The sequence below is a fragment of the Coprinopsis cinerea genome (assembly GCF_000182895.1).
Source record: "Coprinopsis cinerea okayama7#130 chromosome 11 map unlocalized cont3.11, whole genome shotgun sequence".
In the NCBI taxonomy this organism is placed as follows: domain Eukaryota; kingdom Fungi; phylum Basidiomycota; class Agaricomycetes; order Agaricales; family Psathyrellaceae; genus Coprinopsis; species Coprinopsis cinerea.
The window spans coordinates 997,200-1,013,930 of record NW_003307534.1 but is presented as its reverse complement, the minus strand read 5'-3'; the positions used below and the strand labels follow the sequence as shown (position 1 = coordinate 1,013,930).

General features: G+C 52.0%; 5 protein-coding genes across 5 annotated transcripts; 3 read left to right on the top strand and 2 right to left on the bottom strand.

The window, feature by feature from the left end:
* Positions 1–38: 38 nt before the first annotated feature.
* CC1G_05308 (hypothetical protein) lies at positions 39–4,248 on the bottom strand (the record flags this gene model as incomplete). The annotated part of the gene is made up of 5 exons (XM_001840370.1): positions 39–350; positions 413–1,859; positions 1,913–2,973; positions 3,028–4,035; positions 4,087–4,248. The coding sequence occupies 5 exons, from the start codon at positions 4,246–4,248 to the stop codon at positions 39–41; spliced, it is 3,990 nt and encodes a 1,329-aa protein (XP_001840422.1).
* A 927-nt stretch (positions 4,249–5,175) lies between these two features.
* On the top strand, positions 5,176–6,211 carry CC1G_05307 (proteasome subunit; the record flags this gene model as incomplete). Its single annotated transcript, XM_001840369.1, has 5 exons — positions 5,176–5,231; positions 5,282–5,435; positions 5,492–5,658; positions 5,710–5,884; positions 5,939–6,211. 5 exons carry the CDS (start codon positions 5,176–5,178, stop codon positions 6,209–6,211), a joined length of 825 nt encoding a protein of 274 aa, XP_001840421.1.
* Positions 6,212–7,216: 1,005 nt separating this feature from the next.
* CC1G_05306 (cytochrome P450) lies at positions 7,217–9,806 on the top strand (the record flags this gene model as incomplete). Its single annotated transcript, XM_001840368.2, has 17 exons — positions 7,217–7,349; positions 7,406–7,468; positions 7,527–7,561; positions 7,617–7,670; positions 7,731–7,768; positions 7,818–7,861; positions 7,923–7,991; positions 8,050–8,078; positions 8,135–8,182; positions 8,235–8,368; positions 8,446–8,699; positions 8,767–8,833; positions 8,889–9,086; positions 9,145–9,174; positions 9,231–9,464; positions 9,522–9,583; positions 9,646–9,806. The coding sequence occupies 17 exons, from the start codon at positions 7,217–7,219 to the stop codon at positions 9,804–9,806; spliced, it is 1,653 nt and encodes a 550-aa protein (XP_001840420.2).
* Positions 9,807–10,613: 807 nt separating this feature from the next.
* CC1G_05305 (nime/cyclinb) lies at positions 10,614–13,076 on the bottom strand (the record flags this gene model as incomplete). Its single annotated transcript, XM_001840367.2, has 4 exons — positions 10,614–11,479; positions 11,535–12,215; positions 12,271–13,002; positions 13,056–13,076. 4 exons carry the CDS (start codon positions 13,074–13,076, stop codon positions 11,321–11,323), a joined length of 1,593 nt encoding a protein of 530 aa, XP_001840419.2. The 3' UTR covers positions 10,614–11,320.
* A 1,003-nt stretch (positions 13,077–14,079) lies between these two features.
* CC1G_05304 (rhamnogalacturonase B) lies at positions 14,080–16,674 on the top strand (the record flags this gene model as incomplete). Its single annotated transcript, XM_001840366.2, has 19 exons — positions 14,080–14,384; positions 14,434–14,481; positions 14,536–14,831; positions 14,893–14,916; positions 14,966–14,970; positions 15,030–15,054; positions 15,106–15,133; positions 15,184–15,227; positions 15,289–15,501; positions 15,562–15,650; positions 15,707–15,786; positions 15,835–15,852; positions 15,912–15,946; positions 16,011–16,109; positions 16,181–16,225; positions 16,286–16,360; positions 16,420–16,448; positions 16,515–16,539; positions 16,595–16,674. 19 exons carry the CDS (start codon positions 14,080–14,082, stop codon positions 16,672–16,674), a joined length of 1,563 nt encoding a protein of 520 aa, XP_001840418.2.
* Between the last annotated feature and the right edge of the window lie 57 nt (positions 16,675–16,731).

Sequence of the window (16,731 nt, the reverse complement as noted above, 5' to 3'; positions counted from 1 at the left end):
AAGCCCAAATAACCCAAGAACCCAGAGAACCGCGATGACTAGAACCATTGATACTCTTCGTAATCTGCTTCGCTGATAAACTCCCCACCTAAGATCCGGTCGAACATGTCCCAATGATCTATGTAGTCCTTCAAGCGTCCTTGTTTCTCCAGATATTCCTCTTTCTCGGTCTCCAGCTCCGATCCCTCCAGACCTTCCGGCGCATCAAACGGCCTGTCGAGAGCAGCATCGAACTTCCTCCTCCCCTCCGCGACTAGTTTCAACACGCCTTTGGCTTGAAGGAGCGGAAGGGCTTCGTTAGTGATTTGACGAACAATGGTTGTGCAGAGTGCCGCGCCCTTTGTTATATACTGAAGGAAACCGAGGTCAGCGTCAGGTCCTAATGTGATATTGGAATCCGAAGCAGTCATACCTGGGGATCGTCCGACAGGAGCAGCTGGATTGCGTAGTCGATAGACCCCATCTCCACCACAAGGCTGGCACATTCATCTCCCCTCATCGCCAAGCACCGCAAAGCATGGCTAGTACCCCAGTCACTCTCGCGTTCCAGGGCTGCTCCATCGTCGAATCTCTCTCGGAACCTTTCCACAATTGCTCTCTTTCCCGAGTCCCCTTTCAAAGCCAACTCCGCAACAGTGGCCACGAGCGTGCTCATGTCCTGCACTCCCGCGGGCTCCTCGCTCAGTTTCGTCACTAGAAGGCGATCCCATTCAGCGTCGAGGAGAGGTTGGACGTCGTACTTTCTGATGAGGTCCTGAAGGAGTTCGAGGATTGCATACAATATGGAACCAGAGCTATCCGGATCAGTCCAAAGTTCCACGAGTCGGGATAAAACATCGACCTGCGCCTCTGGGTTGCATACACATCGCAAGACCCCCAGTGCAAGGGTCAAAACCTCCTCGTCCTCTCCGCTCGCCGCAGCCATTGCTAGTTCGACCCCACCAGCCTCGACCACAGCTTCCTGAGCGGTATTGGAAGTTTCGGCAAGGGCCTTCAGTCTCTCCAGCACCGCCTTTTTGCTGAGACGGGGCGTATACCTCCCCTTCTTTTTCTTCTTCTTTCCTCCTTGGTTTTGGGTGTTCGCCGGTGGCTGCAACTGCGCGATCTGCTTCTTCAAAACATCAACCAACGCCGCCCGATCGACATCAGCGAGCCAGCCAAGTAGCCGGGCACAGTCGTCCACGATAATTTCGTCGTCGTCGAACATTGTGAGCAGCGAGGGGAAGATGTCCCTCCCCCTGAGCGCTGGAAGAGCTTCGGTGTAGCCCTGGCTCAATCGAAAGACCTTGCAGGCCATGTCTGAAGCCGAGTACTTCTCGTATTCCCCCAAATTCTTGATCGTGTCGGTGGCGATGGAGAGTAGCTTCTCGGTCGAGAAAAACGCTGCTTGTACATCTCGCTTGCGAGACCTATCGCCTGAGACCTTGGTGGCTATAGCCACGAAGGCGTCAATCACTTCCACGGCAATTGAGCCGTCGTCCTGGATAGACCGGTCGTCATCCTCCTCCTCGGATGGTTGCGGGACGGGAGGGTCTGCCTGCTTCACTAGGAAGGGCACGACACCTCCGAGATAGAGCACTGTGGACATTCCTGAGCCGTATGCGGCCCACGTGCGAATCTGGTCGATGGTGGGAGGGCAAGGGTCCCCAAGGAGGTCCTTGATGGCAACAATGAAGGGCTCGAGTGCGTCGTCGCCATGTCCATCGCAAGACTTGGCTACCTTGTCGAGAAGCTCAAGCACACAGGTCTCGTCGCAGGAATTGGACGTCTTCAGAAGAGCGCCGGCGAAGAGATGCAGGAATGGTGAAAACTGAGATTCCAGGAGACCGTCTATAATTTCACACGTCATAGCCAGCGTCCTACCAATTCCGTCAGTTCGGGCGATACAAAAGCAGCAAGGAACGAGATGCACCTGCTCCAATGTTCTGCATTCTCTTTAACTTTCTTGCGGTGTTCTTCTAATGTCTTTTCATACTCTTCTTCGCCCAACCCTTCCAGCGACGGCTCGGGAATCTCCACGCGTCCTGTCTGCAAGAACTTGACCAAGTGGTTGATCGTCTCTTCCGTTCCCAACGCAGTCCAAGAGGCAAGGGCTCGTGCATTGCCTTCAACAGAGAGCAACCGCACCATCCACATCACACGCCTGAGAGAATCGTACGTGCCATCTGCGAGGAGTTCTGCGAGGAGAACGGGGAGCCTCTTGCTTTGACGGCCAACATCGAGGTCGGCTACATCTGTGCAGAGGAGAGCGCGGAAACCCACAACAAGTGAACGGCGGGCGTCAATCGAGACAACCGGTTCCTCCAACAAATCTTGGATCCGGAGCAGCCCACCAACGTTCACGACTGCCCCTGCCAGATGTCTCCGCTTCCTTGCCCGATACCGCGAATCATTATCGGCGGGGCCGTCCAGGAGTTCGAAGAAAGTCGCGTCGGCCTTGGGTACGTGCGGCTTGAAAGCGTCCCGAACCAGCGCAAAGCCTCGGTTGTATTGCCAAGCAGACTCCACCAAAACCTGTAAAGCAGCTGGTGCAACAGCGGGAACGGACAGCTTCCCGAGTGCTAACTCGATAAGCTGTGGCGTGACAACTTTATCTTTGACAGGCGAAGGAATATCGTCGTCGCCATCGTCGTCGGACCACATGACTTCGTTGGTCATTATTGCAGCCAAGAGTGTGAACGCCGCCGAAGCAATCCCGACGTCGTCGGACTCGAGTGTCGTGAGGATGCGAGGTAGGATTTCGTCTGTGGAAAGGGCAGCAGTAGCGGCACTGCGGTACGAAGACTGCTCGCTTTCGTCGTCGCCTTTGGGTTCGTAGGTATCAGGGAGTTTACTGAGGATGGTTGCCGCTAAACAGCGTTCTTTGAGGTTGGTCCCGTTCTCGAAGATGTCCACGAGTGCTGAGATGGCTCCTGCCTTGACGAGGTAGTACCCGAGGCGTTGGTGGTTCTCCATCGACGCAGAAATGACAGTCTAAACAGTTGTTAGTTGTCGCCGAGTTCTAGGGGTTGGACAGATGGAACGCACCAGTGCAGATGTACGATGCTCTTCTTTTCCAAGTATCCCCACAAAGAATTCACCCAGCCCTCCCTTCAGAGAAGATCGCGTAACGGTATCGAAATTGTTAAGCGACGCCCTCAAAACCTGAACCTTAGTCTCCATGTCAACTTCCTCGTCTTGCCACACCTTCCTGAATCCTTCCACAACCTCGGCGGCACGTTCGTCCTGGGTGAGGCGAGCGAGAAGCCAATCAATAGGAGCTCCCAGCTGCTGCACGTCTTTCTTGGCAAGAAGGAGAACAAGATCATGAGGGGCGTTGTCGTCGGCCAAGATGAACGCTGTTGTATAGTCACTATCTTCTCCCTGCAAGAAGTCTAGCACGGCTGCAACGACAGCCTCGACCTTGTCACGGAGGAGAGCGAGGATTGGGAGAAGCAGGATGCCGTGGAAGTACAGAACTGGGTTTTCGTGTTCGGCCTCGGAAACATATTGGTACAGTTCATCTTTATTTGACAATATGTTGGCGAGGCAATTGATGGCCGCGACCCTGATCTGCGGGTCGGGACTGTCTAAGGCGCCAATCGCAAACTCGACCCCGCCTGCCTTGACGGCCACTTTTCCGCTGGTTTGGGTGTAGAAGGTGAGCGCTGTCTGAAACGTCTCCATCGCCGTGGAACTTGGGCAGTTGTCGACCGGAGTGGCGAATACGTGCTCCTTGAAGATGCCGACATACTGCTCCTCAAAGGCTTCCTCGTGCTCCAGCAACGTTTCGAAAAGCCTCAAAAGGTCATGACGGGCCAAATCATCGCCCTTGATCAGAATTTGGGCCAGGTACTGGAGGTTCGCTCTGGCAAGTTCCCTCCCCTTCTCGTCGGAAGATAACAGAGCCTTGGTCGCCAAATCAACCAAGGCTACCTGGCGCTTCCTCTCGTCGGTGTTGGAGGCGAACTTCAAGAAGCGAGCGACATGTGGTAAGATTGCTTCGGTGAAAACATCCTCTTGAGAGGAGTACAACACGTCAAATTTGTCAATGCTCTTCAAAACGCATCAGCAGTAGTGGGGTTAAAGAGTAAACCGAGAACTCACCTTGCTGAAAACTTCGTTATCCTTCGATTCGAGCCCTTCGAGCAAAGAAGGGAATTCGGAGGGGTCAGGCGGAGGTACAGTCTCCTCCTCATCACCCCCAAACTCGAAGTCCTCGACGTCAGTGGAGCTGGATGGAGCGGTGTTCTCTGAGTCGGAAGGCATTACTGAGAGCAACTGAGGATTAGGATGGTCTCTCGAATTTCCCTGCCTTTTATCGCATTGAGATGCAATCGATCCAGGCACCGGTGGGACCTATGGGCGGTGCTCCTGATGGAATCGTCGAGCCCGATGAATGACTGGACATATTGAAAGCCTGAATGTTGGCGGCGAATGACAGCTTCCGTGAGGGGGATGTCGAGGCTGGAGTCAGATGCGTTGTGCTATCTAATCGGTGGTTTTGAGGCTGTCGTTGGCCGGAACTTAGCCCAGGGGATGAATGCGCGAGTCCGTTTCCAGATGTCTGCGGCCTTCGATCGAGAACCGTTGTAACTATCTGGGGAACGTTTGACATGATCGTTGTTTTGAATTGCATCAGAAAAGGCAAGATGTCAGCGCCCATCGTCCCGTGGTGCAATGTTCGCCAAAAACCGTCAATTTGAAGGGTTTGCATCCAGCTAGGGCTCTGAGCGTGACGCCAATCGTCTGCGGTCAAGGGTACCGTGCCATTGACAGCAGGACGCACGGCCGTTCGCCACGCGGGCTCAAGGGCCAGGGAGTTTTCGACCGGCTTGAACTTTTCAGACGTTGTCATGGAGCGCTCGTCGCGCAGCTCGGTGTTGACTGCGTATAGGAGGAAGTTAAATTAGATAGAAACTGACAGTGACGAGGGTGAAGTGTTCTACCTCACAGCAACACCTAGATCCTCCGAAGACTCGCATTCAGACGACAGACTGTCCTCAAATTTGTGCCGGGCTGGTGATTTAAATCGGGGCGCAAAGCTAGAGAATTGAAGATGGTCATGGTCGAACGGTGACCCACATCAAGCTCGAACTGTCCGCCTGCCCTAAATTGATGGCACATCACGTGCGACGCGGTACGAATACGACGCGTAATGAGGCGAATGAGATCAGCTTTCCGTTCTCTACCCCAATGTCGCAGCCATCTGTATATTCTCCTCCAGGATTTGACTTTTCAAACGAGATCAGGTACGACATGGCATCCCAAAGAAACGATCTGAAGCTTAGACGTTCAATAGAAATGAATTTCTACTAGGAAAAGGTCTCCCATTACCCAAAGCGACGAGCACAGGAACGACAATCGTAGGATGTTTGTTCAAAGATGGAATCGTCCTTGGAGCCGATACACGAGCGACTGAAGGCGACATTGTTGCCGACAAGAATTGCGAGAAGGTTTGTATGTTTCGCTTCCCAGCGGCCCCCAAGGCTGACGAGTCCGTTCGCTTTAGATCCATTATATCACAGAATCCATCCGGTGTTGCGGTGCAGGAACAGCCGCAGACACCGAATTCACGACCAACCTCATCTCTTCGAATATGGAATTGCACGCTTTGCAGACAGGGCGGAAGCCACGCGTGGTTACTGCAATGACAATGTTGAAACAGATGCTCTTCAGGTACCGAGTCTTCTGGGTTCTGATTATACCTCATTGACCTTTGAAACGTAGATACCAAGGTCACATCGGAGCTGCACTCGTTCTCGGTGGCGTCGACGCAACAGGACCCCATCTATTCACCATCCACCCCCACGGTTCTACGGATAAGCTGCCCTATGTTACCATGGGTTCAGGTAGTCTGGCTGCGATGGCTGTATTCGAGAGTGGGTGGAGGGCCAACATGGAGGTGTGTCAATAGTCGCTTTACTTGGGAACATAACTAATCTCCTTTCGGGATTAGCGAGAGGAAGCCTTGAACCTTGTCAAGGCTGCCATCGCCGCTGGTATCTTCAACGATCTTGGATCCGGTTCCAACATCGACGCTTGCATCATCACTTCCACTTCAACGGAGATGCTGAGGAATGTGGAGATGCCTAACGTCCGTGTGCAGAAGGAGCGCGACTACAAGTTCAGGAGGGGAACGACGGCATGGAAGAAGGAAGATATCAGAAAGCTGGTGATCGACGAGCAGGTGACGGCACTTGGCGCTGGCGACGAGATGGATACCTCATGAAGAACGAGTAAACAATTACCCTTTGGCGTTGTATCATACTTAATGTGCTCTCTACCTGCAGATTGTGGTTGATGTTCCTACGTGCCTCCATAAATTCCAGATCTATCACGAGGTGCCTCTCACAATATTCGTTTCCATTTCGCATCATCACGGCATGCTTCACGAGCACTGAACTTCCTCGTACGCACTTCCGCCATGCGGTGTTGGAGAATGGCAGCCATGCCACGAGTCCCGCCACCGGCGTCTGGTCAGTGGTCGTACCAAATGTGCCTTTGCCGTGGTTCGAACCCATGACCAGGTCTCCAGTATTGATGCAATGCTCCTTGGAATTTCCCCAGTCGTGAGAGTGCTCCAGTGAATGACTCGCCCGCTCTCTGCTCCCTTCGTGTTCTGCCCTGCCGCGCACGAAATACCACCGTCTGATATGGACGGCCTTTGAATTGACTGGATATAAATGATTTCGGTGACACGGAGGGAGAGCTCGTCAAAGAGCCCGGTCAAGCTCGCAGCAGTATAAATCCCACAAGCATTGAAGCAACGACTGCGAAGGGCTGTCTTCGACCATCGTCAATTCCCATTAGCTCCCTTTGTGACGAAAGGGGTCCGCCATTGACTGGCCCTGGAAGAATCTGTCCCCCGGGAACTTCTCACAATACTGGACGCTCCCATGGTTTACGCAACTAGACGAGGGACAGCACTCTCAACTCGAAACACAGATTCCGACCTTCCTTTCCGAGCAGCCCGCTGGAAGGATTCGTGGCCACGGCAGCGTAGCTCAATAACAACAGCGACCAGAAATGTTATCAGATAACGTTTCTCGATGCTGCGAAATGGAGTAAATGGGTGCTGCCCTTCTCGGCGACCATATTCGTCATATACACGGCGCAAGGGTACTGTGGAAATGTCGATGTGAATGTGCACCAATGATCGTTTCTTGCGCAGTATTCTCGGACGTCACTCTATAAAAGGTCGGTCACTCCCCTCGAATTCCTCAGCTCAATCACGATGTGGTCTCTAGTCCTGCGAGCGCTTGCCGCAGTCTTCCTCACTCATATCGCCCTCAAATGGGTGCAGACGCGGCTCAAATATCGGTCCATTCGCAACCTACCTGGTCCTCCACCGGAGAATTACTTCATAGGTAAGGGCTTCTTTCGCCTGCGCAACTGGATCCATTCTCTTACTTCTCGATGCCAGGTAACTTCAAGCAGTTGTTCAGTCCCAACGCCTGGAGCTTTCACAGGTCCATCTCCGAGACATGTAAGCTGTTTATTTTATGACTTGCAACCTCGAATGTTAAAGCGATGTGTGTTGTAAGATGGAGGGGTGGTCAAGATAAGCGGACTCTTTGGCGTGAGTGCTTCTTCCACTGTCGTCCGACGTGCCGGCAACTCAAAACTACGAGTAGGCGAAGCAACTGTATGTGTCCGACCCAAAGGCATTACAACACATTATTATCAAAGTGAACCCCTTCGCTTCCTTCGCCTGCGCAGCTCTAACCTTAGCTACGGTGGATTGATAGGACCAACATATATACGAAGAGACTGCGGAATTCACTGCGTGAGTCTTCAGCGTCTGCTTTGGCTATGACTATTCTTACCGTGCACAGCGGAAACCTTGTCCTCTTTGGACCCGGCCTTGGGTCAACACACGGTAAATGTCCAATCGAGGTCGTTCACTTTGTCTTGACACTGACTACAGCCCTGGCGAGCAGGTGAAGTCCATAGAAAGCAACGAAAAATGCTGAACCCTGTTTTCTCCCCTGCTCATCTTCGTGGAATGGGTTAGTCGTGTCCTCTCTCGTATCGAGGACGCGGGCGCTGACACATTTTACACTGCAGTTCCCATCTTCTGGGAGGTTTCTTCAAAGGTACGGCAACGAAGCAGGATACTCGAATTTTGCTGCACTCTTATGCTGTTTTCCAGCTGGCCGCAGCCCTAGAGAGGAAGATCTCCAACAATGGAGAGCAGGAGGTACGTCTGATCCCATAGTTTGCAATGAAAATCTCCTTAAGTCATCCCGTAGATCAATATGTACTCTTGGCTGGGACGAACCGCGACAGAGTTGATCGGCCAGAGTGGCCTCGGATATTCGTTCGACTCTCTCCTCGACGACGAGGACGGTGCACACCCATTCACCAAAGCAATGCACGCCCTGGAGTACGTCTCCCAAGCAACTCGACTGCTTCTCGTGCCATGCCAGTGGGCTGACACGCGTATCTCACCACTTATCCCAGAGCACCAGCCCGGCGCATTCTGTGGTTCCTCCACTTTGTCTTCCCATGGGCTCAGAAAATAGGCACTCCGAAATTCCAACGGTTCCTGGTGAACATTGTGCCGTGGAAAGACCTCCATCTCATACGAGACCTGATCGATACTTTCTATGCGACTTCCTGCGAGATATTTGAGCGGAAGAAGCGAGCCATCGAGCAAGGTGAGGAGGCGATGGCGGGAGAGGTTGGAAGGGGAAAGGACATCATCAGCGTTCTCAGTAAGTGTTCCGTAACGAGCCATCCGCTACCATTGGAAAGGTCGTTCATAACTCTTTCAACCAATAGTGGCGGAGAACATGAAGGCATCAGAAGAGGACAGATTACCGGACGAAGAAGTCCTGGGTCAAATCTCGTGAGGCGTATGTATGTGGAAGAGAGGCTTAAAAGATCTGACTGATTCTCTCCAGGACACTTGCTTTTGCTGCGGGCGATACTACAACCAACGCTCTATCCAGAGTTCTGTGGCTGCTATGCCAGCATCCCGAGGCGCAGGAGAAACTTCGAGCAGAAATCCAAGCTGCTCAATCAGAGTTTGGCAATTTGGACTACGATAGACTGGGAGCATTGCCCTATCTCGAAGCCGTGTGCCGGGAAACTCTTCGTCTGTGAGTCTACACCGTATTCTGATCCAACCAGAATCAAATCCTCATCCCAGACCAATAGGTACTCCCCGGTAACCTTCCTGCTTCGCAAGTAAGTGTTTCTTCCCTTCACAGCGCTCATCACGTCAGACTAACACCCATTCAAAGAGCAAAGCAAGACGCTATTCTTCCATTTTCAAAGCCAACCCGTGGACTTGATGGAGAAAAAATAACAGAAGTTCACGTCCCCAAGGGCACGATGCTCTTCATCTCTATTGTATCTGCGAACCAGAACCCAGATCTTTGGGGACCCGACAGTTACGAATGGAAGCCAGAGAGATGGCTGTCAACCCTTCCAGAGGCGGTAACCGAGGCAAAGATACCCGGAATCTACGCAAACCTGTGAGAATAGTCGCCCGTACAACGCTCCGCGCTGAACTAAACTCCTTCCCATTCTAGAATGACATTTTTGGGTGGGGGACGAGCCTGCATCGGAATCAAGTTTGCGCAGCTGGAACTCAGTGAGTCACATTCAGTCACAACACGTGCGAGTGGCATACTAAAGGCCTACATACGATCATAGAGGTCGTCCTTTGCACGTTGCTGCAGCAATTCCAGTTCTCTCTCCCGAAAGATAGTAGTATCTACTGGAAGATGGCCACCATCGCGAAGCCGTATCTTCCCGGAGAGGATACAGTCCCCCAGCTACCCCTTATTGTCTCCCGATGTAGAGCCATGGCATAGAATCTTTCATCTGGGTCTCGCTCTCTCATGCCTGTTCCCCTTCTAATCCATATTAATCCCTACTCCGCACCTACTTCTGTTTTCCTTCCCGTGTAAACTGATAATATACATGACTATTGAGCAGATCGCTATTCCAATGGCGGAGCCCGGAGTCAAACGGCATTGAACACGTTCATCAATCCGGTGGCGGTGCCATGGTTCCCAGTTTGGCCACTCCGCTTCCTTTTAAGGAGTGATGACATCGTGGATGAATTCAGCGGCTTGGGACAACTTCAAGTCGACCCACGTTTCCGAATTGCAACAAACAAGTCCAGTTATGAGCTTTCTGAAAGAGTTTCGACAGCTTTTCCTGCGCCAGATCGAACACTCCGTACGCGATCACGTGAGCAGAGCCGCACTGTGCCGCGCCATTGGCATATGCATGTCGTTGCCAGTGCACCCTTCCTGTACGTTGCACTTGGCTTCTCCAGCTCCCTCCGATGAAGCACCCAACCATCTACACCCAGACCATAAAAGGTAAAAGAGTAAGGTATGGCACATTCACAACTAACAAGCAGAGAGATATGCTACCGAAGAGAACACGGAATAAATGAGAACGCAATAAGGTAAAGGGTTTAAAGGGGAAAAGAGCGAGGAAAAGTTGGTTCTTAGGGATACGGTCCGCCTAATGTGAAGGGAAACGTTAACAAGGGTTTAAAGTGGAAGGTCACCGGGGGAGTCGGAAGAATGGATGAAGGGGTGAGGTCGCCGCGGGGAGGGGGAGGAGGTTGAACAAAATCATACAAAAAGCACAACTTGCAATGGACAGGCTACAATACCAGTCAGCATTGCAAAGAGATACGAGAGAGAAATGGAGACTGAGGCTACATATATGATTTTACACGAGACCTTGGTTGTATGGGAGAAAGTGTAGACAGTCCGAGGGTAAAAATGGATGAAAAAGAATACGACCCGGTTGAAAGAAAAAGTCGTACCATGATTAGAGAAAGGCGCAAGGGGGGAAGTAGAAGGAAGCTAATGATGGTAAAGTTAGGAAGAGGTGAGGAAGGAAGGCGGAGGAATGGCGGTACTAATGACACAATGAATTGATGTAATCACGAGCAACCTTATGATATATGAAGGTGACTGTCGGCTAAAAAATGCAAGTGGAGGTATCCGAAGAACAGATGAGAGGTCAAGATATAGGGAATAAAAAAGAGGCAAACGCGAGCGAGGAAGATGCATATGCAGGTGAGTGCGTGCATGGAACAATGGCGACTGTGATTGAACGGAAAGAAGATGGAAATTGATGCAAGAAAAATCCAAGCGGTTGGATGAATTAGATGCATATCCGAGGAGAGAAACGCGAGACGGGGCAGGGAGGGTGAGGTAGAGTGGCGCTGAGGGAGGGGCGGTGTAGGTGGTGCGGTTGAAAGGAAGTAGGTAGCCAATAGCCGTAAGGATCGTCGAATAGCAACGTGTAGCATGAACCGTAAGCTTCAAGATGTCGGTCGGCGCTTGGTCTCCGCCGCGGGTTAGTGGGCAGGTCGAACAGCCTCTGCGGCAGCTTCCGCAGCGAGCTCCTCGTTGTGTTGGCGAATCTCGGCCTTGATGCGCTTCAAGTCACGTTTGAGGTGGACGTCAGAGTTTTCAGGCCACCGTTCAAGTGCCCACTGGCGCATGTAGGCGCTACACTGTTAACGAGATGGGATGTCAGCGATACGAAGAGTTGATTCAAGTGACGCGGACCTTGAGATATCTCTTGTGGGCGTATTTCTTGTATAACGATTCATGCTGGATCGGATTGGTGATGATGTACTCCAGCATGATGGTGGCGACCGGTAAGATTTCCTTCTCGGTGAAAGTGGTGTAGTGCTCCAGGGTCGGTGTCCACTCTTCCCTTCCAACAGCAAGTCGACCAAGCCAGAGAGCAGCAGCAGCCATATGGGACGGCACAATGCCCACTAAACGGTGTTCGAGACACCCGATCTCCAACAGATACTTGGCCACGGTTCTAGCCGTGCTTTCGCACTCATCAGCCTTGCTGCCTCGACGAAGCCAGCTCATTGGACCAGGGCAGCTGAGATCCCAATCAAGAACCCGAAGAATGTACATCTCGGCTTTGAGAACCTCCGCCACAGTATATTGGTTATCTGCGAGGAAGACAATCTCGTTGACAGAGGGAGCGCAAGTCTCTTCAAACTTTGATGCGATGAAGAAACATGCAAGACCGACTAGTTGCAGTTTGTTGAGCGAAATTGGACGGGCACTGAGGAAGCGATCCAACAGGTTCACGGTGAGGAAGAGGGATTCAGGAAGAAGGTTGAATCGCGCATGGACCTGTAGGATCCAGTCGATGAGAATACCGCGATGGTCCCAGGTAAGCTCTTGTTGGCCTTCCATATAGTTCGCCTTGGGAAGGGTTGCAAGCTATGGTATCAATGTGAGTTGGCAGCCGATCATATAGGCAAGAAAAGTGGCTCACCTCGGTTTTCTTCCAGTAAGCGCAAACGTCATGAACGTATTCGCTGACCATGAGTGGGTCGTCCCAGTCGTCAGCATCGAGATCTTCCCAGAGCTGAGGCTCAGGCTCGAAGGTTTCCTGCTGATCAACGGCAATCTCTTCCTCTTTTGCAGCGGCAACAAGGTCCCTTGCAACACGTTCAGCATCGCGCTGAGAGGTGTCTTCGGGGACAGCTTCCATATGACGACGCTTGGAAACGCGCTCGACATCAGCTTCATCATCGTCGGCCGGTGCCTGCTCCTCCACAGGGGCGTCATCTCGGTAGACCTTTGGCGCAAGTGTACGCGACGGGGGTTTTGAGCTCTCTTTCTTCTTGATTGCAGCACTCTCTGCAACCTTGGCTGTACGTGCAGCCGTTGAAGAGGCTGGTGCGCGACGGAGGACTCGCTGAGTAGCTCCTGTCGTGGGCTTGGTAGGCGCCGCCTCTTTACCCTTTGCAGCTGTCGTATGCGTACTGTTCTTGTTGACGCCGGTAACCTCCACCAATGCTCCTCGTTTTCGCTTGCCGACATTGCCTTCAGCGTCGGTGGACACTGCCTTTGCCTTGGATGCGACTGTTGGTGCTGTAACACGGGACGTCACTGCGGTTGTGGCACCTGCAACCTTGCCTCGGACTGTTGCACGGGTTGCCCTAGCAGTCGCATTCTCTGTGTCCTTCATGGTTCTCGTTGTCCTGAGGGTGGTCCGTCGAACCTGAGTGGAAGATAAGTGGTGTGGAAAAAAATGGGGAAAACGGGTGAGCGCACGGGGAGGTTCGACGACGACATCTTGAAGCTGTTTTGGTTTTGAGAATATATAAAAGAATAAGAAAAGGATTCAAAGTATCATGAACAAGGAAAAGAGGATGGAGGAGGTGCACCGAATTGGAAGACAAGAACGCCAGTCAAGCGAAGAGGCACACCCGATGCCAAGACTCTCTCTCCTTGCCGCCACGCACAAACAAACAATCCCTCGCGTAAGCTCGCGTGCGTGTCGCGCCTCACCGCGCCTGTGAACTTCACGTTTTTCTCACGTGGCCGTCGTCGCGTACTAATTACCAGAATTTCATCCTCTTTGCGCTCTTCGACAATAGTTACTGGAAAACTCCTTGTCACCTTGCTTCTTGTTCATCTGGAAATCTTGGGGGAAACAGAGCCTCGTTGATTCTGGTTTGATGAGGCCACCTGACGGTCGCTGACGACGAGGTTTGTCCGATCTCTCGGCCCCCTAAGGGCGGGTACAGACGATGAACGACTATCTAACAGTAGAGACACCGCCTTATGACCACAGCGGACGTCTCGCAACGTTCGCGGAAGCGCAAAGAAGTCGGTCTTTTATCCATTCAGAAGCGCTCGAAGCACTGGGACCAATATGGCCACAGTTCACACCCCGTCATCGCACCCGGCGGTGCAACTTGGTTCTCTCTGGCTGCTATGTATAGATTCTTCCAACGCCTCCAGCTTGACTTCTTCAAGCCGACCTTTGGCCAGTGTTGGATGAAATTCGGAATCTGGAGTCCCAACCTAATGGCCGCACATCATGGACCTCCGGACGAGTGCGACTGGCAACTGTAACCACCCGAAGCAGGTCCGGCGAACGATCGTGGAAGCATTTTAACCCAGCCAAGGAGGCTCCGTTGCTTCTTCCCCTCTTGATCCCATGCAACAGAAAAACAACATGATGAGTTCGTATGGTCACCAGTGGTCACCATCTGGTATATAAACAACCCGTTCCCTCACTTTCTCTCATTCTCACTTTCAACTACCGGCCGAGTCATTCTGCTGGTTCACAATGGGCTTCCGCTGGCTTCTTCGCTCCTTACAACTTGCATTAATTGCAAAGACTGCCTATGCAGCATTCAGCTTGACCGAGTCTGGTAACAACTTCATCGTCGACACGAACGCCGGCCTCATCTTCACCGTGCAAAGAAACACCGGCGATATTACATCTTTGCGATTCAACGGTATCGAGGTGCAAGACCAGGGCAGCAAGAAGAGTCACATTAACTCTGGCCTTGGCGCTAGCTGTACTCATTGGCGGGGCGGAAATAGCAACAACTACATTAAGATCACTTGCACCGCTGGCAGCGTAACTCAGTGAGTGCCATACCGTGCTCTCATTGTAATTGTGGCTTAGCTGTCTCAGGTACTACATCGCCCGTTACAATGACCCCGCCATTCACATGGCTACTTAGTCAGTATTATCCTGCCACCCCCTTCTCACTACTAACTGGCTTCTGCCATGTAGTACCACTGCCCAACCCTCCGTCGGCGAGTTACGCTTTATCGCCCGTCTCCGCAGAGCAGCTGTCCCCAATGGCTACCGCGCCGCAGAGATCGTTGGCGGCACGGCTATCGAGGGCAGTGATGTCTTCCGAGTTGGCTCTGAGACCAGGTCAAAATATTATTCCTCCCGCCAATTTATCGACGACAAAATCCATGGTGTGACTGGTCCTGGAATTGGGGTCTGGATGATTATTACCGAGACTGGATATGAAAGCAGCTCTGGGGGACCCTTCATGCGTGATATCAATAACCAAGGAGGTGCGTCATCGCCATCCCAGTCGGAAGAGCGAACATAAATCTGACGCCAGTGCTATCATAGGGGATCAACAGGAACTTTATTACTGTGAGTACTGAAGCATTACTCTTGTTCCCCATTTCTCACATATTCACAGACATGGTGCGTCTTTATACACGGCTCATCCCTTGACTTGTTCCAACATTCAACAATCCGGCTAGAACTCTGGCCACACCCAAACTGAGAGTAAGGAATCATTTGAACACCTTGGGCTAATCCGCTGACATCCTTGCTTAGATTTCCGCACCGGCTTCCATGGACCTTAGTCAGTGCTCCCTTCACTCCTTGTTTCCAAAAGTCCTCACCACCCAACAGCGCACTCTGGTTCACAACCGGCGCCCAACCTTCAGAGAGCATCAGTGCGTCCGAGGCTTCACCCTTCGATATTACGTGTATCTGAACGTCCTTTCTCCTGTTTAGACACCCTCTTCTGGCAACAAGTCGATATCCCACATGTCGTTCCCACTTCTGGTCGCGGTCGTGTAACAGGTCGAGCCTCCGGCGTCCCATCCAACTTCGCCGGCCTCCAGGTCGTCGGCTTCAGCAATGGTGTTGCTCAGTACTGGACCCGTGCCTCGTCAAACGGACAATTCACCTCGCCTTACATGAAGCCTGGAACATATGTCATGACATGTGCGTCTTCTTCTAGCTCCTTGGCACATGCGAACGGACTCTCTAACTGACGGTGTTTAGTGTATAAGGTCGAATTGGCTGTGGCAAGCCAGACTGTCACAATCGGTGCTGGTTCTACCATCACTTCCAACATTGCTTCCACGGAGTCCGTGCGTATTTGGAATCATTCCCTTCCATCGAGTTAACATTAACAATTATGTAACAGAACCCTTCCGTCATCTGGCAACTTGGTGACTTCGACGGCACCCCTCGCGGATTCTTGAACGCCGAGTATGTCCATTTCTCGTCCGTCGCATGACCAAGACAATTGGTCTGACCTTTCTTTTTCCGTAGTAAAATCGAGACTATGCAGTATGTGTCCCTAGCCATGCTTGTATCGCTCGGTCTACTTATATCGACGCACCTTTCAGCCCAAGCGACCCTCGCATGCGTTCTTGGGGCCCTGGTACGTTCACTCTACCGCTCACCGCCTGCAATTGAACCAATCAAACCCATTACAATGCCTCCAGTCACCTTCAACGTCGGGGACTCCATCGGCAACTTCCCCATGGCGCTCTTCAAGGCAATCGGCCCAGTCACTATCCGCTTCAACCTCAACTCGAACCAGCGTACGCATCAAACCCCGCTCCATCAAAATGACAATGCATTTCCCGATTTACTCATTTCGCTTCCTTTTTAGTCGGCGCGCGTACTTTGGAGATCGGGACTACTCTCGCTTTTGCTGGTATGTCTCGGCTATAGTGGGAGCCTAGATGGAGGCCGGACTGATATACTTGTTTTCTAGGCGGCAGACCACAAGTGAGAGTTAACAACTGGAATGGACCGAACCCACCCGCTCCTTCCCAGCCCAACTCCCGAGGTAACTTCTCATTGAATTTTCCACTCAACTATTCCCACTTTACTAACTTGAAACCTTAGGTGTAACCCGTGGTACCTGGAGAGGCAACGTAAGTCCCAAACTCTCTCCTCCTTTTATCTTTATTTGGAGGTCTAACGCTTTGAATCTCTTACAGAACACCCGCTACGTCGTCAACATCCGTATGTCCCTGCATGCTCCCCGGCACGACAAACTACTAACAACACCGATCTGTAGCCGCTGGAACACTCGTCGCTGGTACTAACACGATCGTGATTAACGTCATCTCTGGATCTTCTGGAGACGGATTCTTGTGAGTACCAGTTTCCCTCGTTCTTCAACTTCCATCTTCTTTCCGTCCGAAGATCCTCCTA